Source organism: Nanorana parkeri, unplaced genomic scaffold (genome assembly GCF_000935625.1).
Source record: "Nanorana parkeri isolate BGI_ZX_2015 unplaced genomic scaffold, ASM93562v1 scaffold468, whole genome shotgun sequence".
In the NCBI taxonomy this organism is placed as follows: Eukaryota; Metazoa; Chordata; class Amphibia; order Anura; family Dicroglossidae; genus Nanorana; species Nanorana parkeri.
Window position 1 is genome coordinate 34,665 of NW_017306736.1, and position 9,095 is coordinate 43,759.

At 42.7% G+C, this 9,095-nt stretch overlaps 1 protein-coding gene across 1 annotated transcript in view; it reads left to right on the plus strand.

Moving 5' to 3' along the window:
* The window catches only part of MRPL45 (mitochondrial ribosomal protein L45), a 188,268-nt gene that overhangs the window by 20,709 nt on the left and 158,464 nt on the right, over positions 1 to 9,095 (plus strand). Inside the window, exon 3 of the mRNA XM_018560593.1 lies at positions 1,286 to 1,403. Coding sequence (XP_018416095.1) covers positions 1,286 to 1,403 — 118 coding nt within the window. The remainder of the gene's footprint in view (positions 1 to 1,285; positions 1,404 to 9,095) is intronic.

Here is a 9,095-nt window from a genome sequence, read left to right on the forward strand (position 1 = left end):
TCGATCATATTGTCAGATTGGTCACTACTTACAGTAACTAACATGAATCTTTTTCAGATATTTTGTCTGAGCATTGGCATTACCTGAAAAAAGACACTAGAATTTTTCTAAATTTGTCCAAAGCTACCCGAGTGTTACATATAGGAAATGTCCCCCTATTAAAGATAGACTGGAATATATCAGTAATAGAAAAGATGTTTGCTGTAAGTATCGTGGTACTTTTCAATGTCAAAGGTGCTCTATGTGCAAATATATAGAAGAACTGGCACGACTATTTATACCCCAAAAGGGTTAAAAGAGAACTATGGTGTAAGTTTTTTTCCCCATAGTTCTCTTAAGGGTCACGGGAGGACATAGACTAGCGTCCTCTCCTGACCCAAAGCTCAGTATATCGCGAGCTATAGCTTGTGGTATACAGAGACCGCCGCAGCTGGGACGGATCCCCACATTACTGTCGAGATCCACCCAGCTGCGTGAGTGACAGCTGGCTCTGCCTATCTAGAGGCAGAGCCAGCCGTACCCGCCCCCTCCCAGTCAGCGATGGAGGATCGGAGCGGCGGGGATCCCTGCAGGGAGCCGTGACTGACTGTCTACTCTTTTGAGTAGAAAATTGGTCACCAGGAAGATTTACCGTAGTTACCGTTCATCCTGCATTACTTCCTGGATCTCATCTCTTCTTGAGATAGATCAGGCCTTCGGTAAAAAGGTTCTCCATGCAGTAGTTCCGCTTTAGGTTGGTGAGTTCTTGTTTATCCTCTCGCATGCTGTCCTGGAAGACTACTAAGAGAAAACCAGAGTTAGACTTGCCAGTAACTCTATTTCTACTAGTCTTCCATGACAGCAGAACTTCAAGTCATTGTTGTGGTTATTTTGTTTTGTCTGTGTTCTTCTTTTTTTGCAGTTTGTGCTTCCTTCGGTTCTGTTGGTGACTGAAGGATCCTTGCTGGAGGCAGTTCTATTAAATTGGGTATATGTAACATGCTTCCTGTTTGAGGGGAGGAACCTCTACCTCTTGCATGCTGTCCTGGAAGACTACTAGAAATATAGTTACCAGTAAGTTTAACTCCTGGTTTTTTCTTAGTCATCTCCCTTAGCTTTTTATATATACACATTTTTAAAAATGTTATGTAAAATACATTTAATTTTCTAGTAAACAAGCCTTAACACCTGAACTTGTCTGACTATTTGCATCCTGTAATGTATTCCACTGCAACACTGGGCTGCTTCCCCTTCACTGTCAAGTCACATGTTGCACACCCATTTATTTCTACTCTCTTATTTCTAGCTGGAATTTTTGAGCCATATGTACCCCCTGAGGGTGATGCCCGACTGTCCACACTTTCCAAGGATGGCTTGAAACAGAGAACGGAGCAGCTGAAACAGACAGCAGCCTCTTATTTGGCGTATGTTTTTTACAATTTATTTTGGGGGAGGGTTGTTATGTTTAATTCTTTTCTCCTCCCAGAGTGATATGTCTTACGCTAATAACTCATAAAGTATTACATTTTTTAGTAATCTGTTTATTTTCTTAATGCATCACAGTGCTAGCTTCAGTTTGCTTTTCATTTTTTAAAAGCCTGCCATTTGAAATGAACCTTTTTTGCACTGCATATTCCTTGCACACTTCCCTCCGTTATCATTGATAGGAATGCACCGATAGCTATACCAGTATCGGTACCGGTACTGGGCATTGAAAATGCCCCGATAACAGCTGATAACGGCCCTTTACATTTTTAAACTGAAACGGCTGCCGTAAGGTCCTGTGCTTGCTGGTGACTTCCCAGCGGCTGTTAACAGCACCGGTCGGGCTGCACATTTTCTTCTCCTCCTTCCTGCTGCCCACACCCACCATGGGGAGACCCGCAGCCCCCACAACCCTGGTGACACCCCACCGTCCGCAGCCTTGGTGGGACCGCGCACATCCTCCTGAGACCCCGCTCAGCCCTGGTGAGCAGCGCAGAGTATGTAGCTGCATATTGTTCTGAATTGTTGTATAATGTATTGTAGGGCTGCAACCATTAATCGATAATGAGAATAGCAGTTAACTATTCTTATTATCAGTTGGTTGGATCTCCTAGCTCTCTCTCCTCTACGCTGGGAAGAGGGCACAGCAAGCAGTGGGCAGGTGCAATAGCCAGCCTGCTTTTGCGTTTTGGTATGGCCAATAGCAGGATGGTTATTGCACCAGCCTACTGCCTACTACCTGCTGTATTTACATTCAGGTGCTGTCTGCAGAATCTTGCAACTAGCAGCGGTCATTTCCTGGCAGAAGCTATTCAAGCACCATGTGCTTACAGTACAATTTATAGAAAAAAAAAATGATTTAAAAGGTTGGAAAAAAGTAATTTTCAGTTTCGGCCTGACAAATTCTGCTGCAGGAGGTGGGTTGCAGTGCCCTTAATTTCAATGGCAACCAAAACGCGTCTCCCACCCACACTGTGATCGCCTGCACTGGAATAACAGTACCACAATGCCGCGCTTTCCAGTGCAGTGCGCTTGCAAAAAATTGTACATGCAGTTTTATGAAGTAAACTTTGTAACACTGCGTTTTGTGTATGTTATTTTAAATTAAGGATGTTATTTATTCTTTTTTTTATCCAATTAGTAAAAAAAAAAAATAATCGTCCAACTAATCCAATTATGAAAATATTCATTAGTTGCAACTCTAATGTATTGCTGGGATTTGTAGTCCTCCTATAGCTGGTGGTATTTTGCATTGCTGGGATGTGTAGTCCCTCTACAGCTTGAAGTCAGTGGTAGAACTACCAGGGGTGCAGTGTTTGCAGCTGCGACTAGGCCCCGGCGCTCCACCACTCTCCTAAAATCATTAGTCTGTATTGTTTAAGAAAAACTGTTGCATGACCCTAAGAAAAAGGTATCGGTAATTGGTAACGGAAGTACTTGAGGAAAAGTATCGCTACTCTGTCTTGAAAAAATTGTATCGGTGCATCCCTAATCATCTTCCTCTGGTTATTTGTGTCCATAACATGCGAGAATATAAACAGATGTTGACTTAAGAAAACAGTTTGCTTTCCTTGCTTCTAAATCTGTAACCAAAAGGTGCCTACAGATACTAAAACTGGGTACACATTGAGCCAATTTTGTCTAAAATTTGCTCCATTGGTTTATTTTCTCGACCAGAAGTCGATCATTGGATCAACTTTTGCTGAAGCAACATGTTGGAAATTTGTTGGCCGAATAGTTCTTGCAGCCAGTTAGCTAGCGCTGGCACTACTGTCAGAATACAAAGCTCACAGTGGGAGTGGTATGTGTTATATTTTCTTCACTCAGTCCGCTGGTTAAACAGTGTATATCCTACCTAACTAAAAGAGAGCCTGTCATGAATGCATTCTAACTTTCAAATTATTTTTTTCCAGGAATGATCATAGCATAAACATGTTTGCATCAGATGAGCATGCACATTTGTCCATATGGGCTCTTAGGATGATTTGAGGGGCGTCTGGGGAGGGACATGCAGGTGTCTTTTTTGTTTCAGGTCAGGACAACAGCAGTCAACCAATAAATCCATCTGGGCCAGTTGATTTCTTCTCATAAGCAAGCGTGGTCAGCGAACATTCCACAGTCTGCCCATAAATGGCTGAAAAGAGTAAAATGTTACCTTATGTCTTTATGAACCTTAAAGTGAACCTGATTTTTTGCAATGCTATCCTCCCTTTAGAAGAAGAGCGGTCTCCTACTGGGAGCTGCGGTTACCATCTTGTTCCACCTGCCTGAGCACATCGCAACTGCCTGTGCACCCTGCCATGGCCATTTTACAGCCAGGTGGGACACATGTTAAGGCGAGCACAGCATCTGTGTGGCTGGGGAGCATGAAGTCCACTGCTGGGGACCCTCAATTACCCTAGGTGCCAGTTTTAGGTACCCATCGTGGACCCCTCACTATGGCTTAGGATACAAAGGCACTGAGGGATCTGGGTTAGCAGTGCCTTGGCCGTTACTGGGGCATGGGGTATTACTTAAGGTTCTTCCTGTGGACTCTGCGACATATAGTTGGTGTGCTAGCCCAAACTTTAGCTCACTGCCCTCTTCTGATGCGTCCCTCCACCTTTTAGGTGGGGACCATGCACTTCCTGCCTTAGCACGGAGAATTTTGCAGGATCTATGACTGTCTTCAAGGGTCAGATTTCTGCTGTGATTGAGGAGTCTAGTTGCAGGGGGCACAAGTGTAGTCCCCGTTCTCCTTCCGAATGTCGGACGGAAGGTGGAATGAAGTGTTGAGGTAGAGGTGCTTGTCTCCTTTTTGAATGTGACATATTCTCTGCAGAGGACCCTCAATCTGCAATGCTATCCCCCATATTGCATGAAACCAGAGAGGTGCTGATAGATTATGTTAGGGAATGTTTAGTCATTGCGCTTCCTGAAAAGGATTGCATGAAGGCCACCAGTATGGGCTCCCTTAAGAAGAAGAGGCCTACTAAGCCTTTCCCTTTGCACTATAGAGGAGCTTTTGTAGCATCCTGAAAAGTTTATATAAAACAGAAATGAATAATGTGAAACCTCGTGCCACTACTCTAATCATGTTAAGCAGCAGCTGAAATCTGTGGGGTCAGATATATCGTATGAAATTAATGGTAAAAGCCGCGCTGTATGAATGAAACCGCAAAAGTGTCAGATATATAGTAGATACTGACCTTGAAGTAATGTGATACAATGTGTAGAAAATGAATGAAGAAACGCATGTATATAACATGCACCTTAGGGTAAATGTAATTGCTACATAATCTTCATGATAAAAAATCAAGTGCACTAAATATTAACTGTGAATCAATGTGATGCAATGTGCAAAGAATAACAACCAGAAAAACACATGTGTATAACATGCACTATGATAATAATAAATGGTTAAAAAATGTCCATGATCCTGGATCTTCAATAGTCCATTAAGTAAATAGAAGATAAAACAATGGATGTAGAATAAACTCAGTCTCCTGTGACCATCAACAGAGAAATCTTCTGGAATGCACCTCACCTTTAGCAGAGACCCACCAGGGTCTGTATGCGCTGTTCCTCTAATTCGAACCAGGTAGAGTGGCAAGTGCATATGTATGTGTGCATCGCACAAAAGTGCATGATCATAGGATTGTACTGACATCTAGTTCCTCATTTCATCCATTAGGGTTTAGTGTATTTTTAATGTATAGATCCAGTAGGTCTCCTGGTTACACAGTTTGCAAAATCTTTCGGCAGGGGACATACTGCTAGTACTGTGTTCAATTGCAAATACTGCTAGGCCCCCTGTAGATTTATGTTTGGTGGCAAAGTGTCTTGGTACACTGTGGTCCTTGGAGCCCTGTTCTATATATCGTCGATGTTGTCCAAAACTACAGCGTTGTGTCTTGGTGGTGCGACCTATATATAGAAGGCCACAGGGGCAAGTTAGACCATAGACTGCAAATTCGGTAGAGCAGTTTAGAAATTGGGTAATGGGATATTCTTTCCCCAAAGTGTCCTAGAAGGACGATTGTCCATGTGTGATAAATGCACATATTTTGCACCTCAATTTTTTACACTTGAAGATACCTTTCAGATCTCCATAAAAAGACAGGAGGGACATGTGATCCTTATCTACTTTAATCTTGCTAGGATCAATTTTATTACCTATTTTTGGGGCTTTTCTAAAGATGACCTCAGGGTTCTTGGGGAGTTCCAGGCCCAGTACAAGATCCTGTTGCAGAATGTGCCAATTCTTTTTAATGATTCTTTTGATGTGCCCATGCTGAGTGTTGTATTTTGTTATAAATCTTGGGCTGCTATTACTATGTGGATTCATTTCCCTCCGGAATTAAATGAGGAACTAGACGTCAGTAGAATCCTATGATCATGCACTTTTGTGCGATGCACACACATACATATGCACTTGCATCTAAGTGCTTTGCACACGCATGTTGCCCTCCATATTGCTATTAACTTGTATACATGCAATAAAGATTCATGCATTATGTCCCCCTTATCTTTTCCTCAAATGCGAAGAATACACCTTTCGCTCTTTCACATGGTGTTCACGCTTGTTCATGCGTTTACATCTATGCATACTTTACATAAATGCGGCCTACATTCCTAATAAATATCCCCTCATTAAGTCCGCCAAATTTAAACATATATCTTTACCCCAAATCTAAAAGGATTCTTTTGCACCTTTGCGCAGTGTACATGTATACCATGCATCTAAATCCATGCGTACTGTACATGCATTCGGACCCTTTCTAATATTTCACCAACCATTGACTTATTTTCTTCTTGCTCCGTATAGGCCTTTTTATAATAAAATGTTATAGTTGTATTATTATTTTATCACAATAATGTTTAATACCTTCTAATATTACTATTATGTTTTTATTACCGACCACTTTTTATGATGCATTCCTGGCTGCAATTTACCACTATTGGCTTCCTCCCACTAGTTGGCGCCAAAGCGCTCAATGCTTCCCCCTTTCCCCCATATAAAGGACTCTGCCCACTCCACCCTTAAACTTAACAAAGGAGGTGAACCTCTGAAATGCGTTGCCTAGCCACACCTGACGACCCGGAAGTACTCAGCAGCTGTGACCCAGCTTTGAGGAGAGCCAGCCACAGCAGTGCTCAGCCACTGGATCAGACTTGTGTCTTCCAGCACAGGCGTCCTGGAATCTTTCTGGACTGAACTGGACTCTGCTCTCTCCATATCCTGATGGCAATCTTGGACCAGCAGCTGAGATGGGACTTTCATCTGATGCGTGACAGGCGAGATGTTTTTTAATATCCTGTAAGTGCATTACTTTTAACCTTATTAAATAGTCCCTTTATACTGCACTTAGATCTGTGTGCCGGTTTTCTTCACAGTGCTGAGTTTTATACCCTGCCTTGGTGATTGATTTGCTCAGCAATATAGTACTTGAGGATGCTGTACTTAAAAATGTTCCTGTCCTGAAGGGGATGCCGCAATTTCTTTAACAAATCTCTGATGGTACTGATTCAGGGAATACTTGCCTTTTAAGGATGTGGTTGTAAAGTACCTGGAGGTGCTGTTTAAGGATTCCTTTGCCTTTTATAAGACCTACCTTGCAGCTAGTGGGGGTTTCTATGGAGATCGGTCAGATATTGGCTATCTGGACCAGGCACATGGCATGTGATCCTGCTTCTATTAATTCGGACTCTGCGGTCTTGAGGAGGCTCGAGTTGCTACTTGCCACTCTGCCCTACTTTGTTACACATTGCGTCGGCTTTCCCGCTTAGGGCTTTTGTCCGTTCTGATGCATGGACTGCTGTGACTGAGGTACTGGTCGAGTGTACAGGGGTGCGGAATTCGCCCGACTCCCAGGACATGCAGTTCCGGGCGCCGGTTGGTAGTTTTAGCCCTGCTTCAGGCAAGCAGAGCTAAATGCAGCAGGGAGCTGCTGCACGTTTTTATACAAGTGTTCAGATCACTTGTACCATCCTGTCTGTCCCGTCCCTTCCTGCCTGCCGTGGTTTTCGGGGTCCCCCGCTTTTCTGGGAGACCACGGCAAATGAGCGGGGAGCAGAGCGAAGAATGTCCGTTCTCTGCTCTATGTGATCAGTGAGGTCGGAGCGCTATAATCACAGCGCCACCTGTCTCAACTGTCACCTCCAAACTATCACATAGGTACTTGTAAGCGCCTGTTTGATAGAAATAAAATTAAGTGAAAAAGTACATTTAAAAAAAAAGAAATTAACAAGTAATTAAAGTGAAAAATATATACAAATTTAAAAAAATAAAAGTGATAAAGTAAAAAAATAATTAAAACCATCCCCACTGCCCCTGCCATCTGCATGTAAATAAACGTGTGTGTGTGTGTGTGTGTAGAATGTGCTCTGCTTTGGGGGTGCCTTAAATTACTGATGAACAACTGAAACATAAATAAGTGTTGGGTTTATATCCAAATAGGGATATACATACATTCTAATTACAATTAAGGGAAATGGAGAGGGGATTTGGAGGGGGTTAATTGGGTTAGGAATTGAGGTTAGGATCCTTTTAGCTAGCAACAACATTCATTCTCCCTCTCTCCCTCTTTTCTCTGTGCTCAGTACACTCCTCTCCAGCAGGTCTCAGTGAATTACATTCTTGATTGTAGAATCCAGAAAGACTTGTCGTGCCCAAGAGGTCATAAAGGTTGCCATTGTTCCTGCTTGTGAGCTAGGTTTGTGCAGATTATTACAAAGGAAAAATGTTCCATCATATGCCCCTGCCCCCATCCCAGCATGCATGCTGCATTGCTAACACAGGTATGGGCAGTAAATACCAGCAGGGGGTCTGGCTTGATAAGGCCCCTCAGACAGACCTTCCCTTCTCCAAAAGCTCTGTTATTTAATGGCCTCATCACAAAGTCCCAGGATTATTGGTCTTCAGGAGGCAGGGCACACCTTTACATCAAAGCTGTCAATTTTATCGGTTCCAACAGTGTATGTGTGTGTTGAGTGCTGCCACCATTCCACTGTGTGCCATATTGTAGCCAGGCAGCAGAACTCTCTTATATGCACAATGGTGTACGTTTAATAAACTGAAGGAGTGTGATAAGCAGTGAGAAGGCTTTTCTCACCTTAGCAAAGTGAAAAGTCTAGAAAATGCTGTTTAATAACCCGAGATAAGTCGGGTAAAGCTGCAGCTAACTATTATTTTCAAAATCAAAATTAGTTCGCTGATTATTAAGTTCGATTAATCGGATAAAAAATAAAATACATTTTAAAAAATGGCTCCAGTGATGGACTACTAGTTTGTACTGAGGTTGTAGTCCATCACAGGAGAAAGCTTGGAGCGGTGGAAGTAAAAAAGAAAAAAAAAGTGTGGTGTGCAATATAGTGAAATGAAAAGTGTAAAATTATATAGCAATGAATGATGGAGCCGTGAACAGGGCCGACCAATTGGAAGCCGATTAATCGATGATTGACAACTTTTTCAATAATCGATTGCCGATTAGTTGTTGCAGCCCTAATCTCAATACTTTGTTATATATCCTTAGTTGGCAATGACAGAGGTCAAACGTGTCCTGTACGTCTTCACAAGGTTGGCACACACTGTTGCTGGTATGTTGGCCCATTCCTCCATGCAGATCTCCTCTAGAGCAGTGATGTTTTGG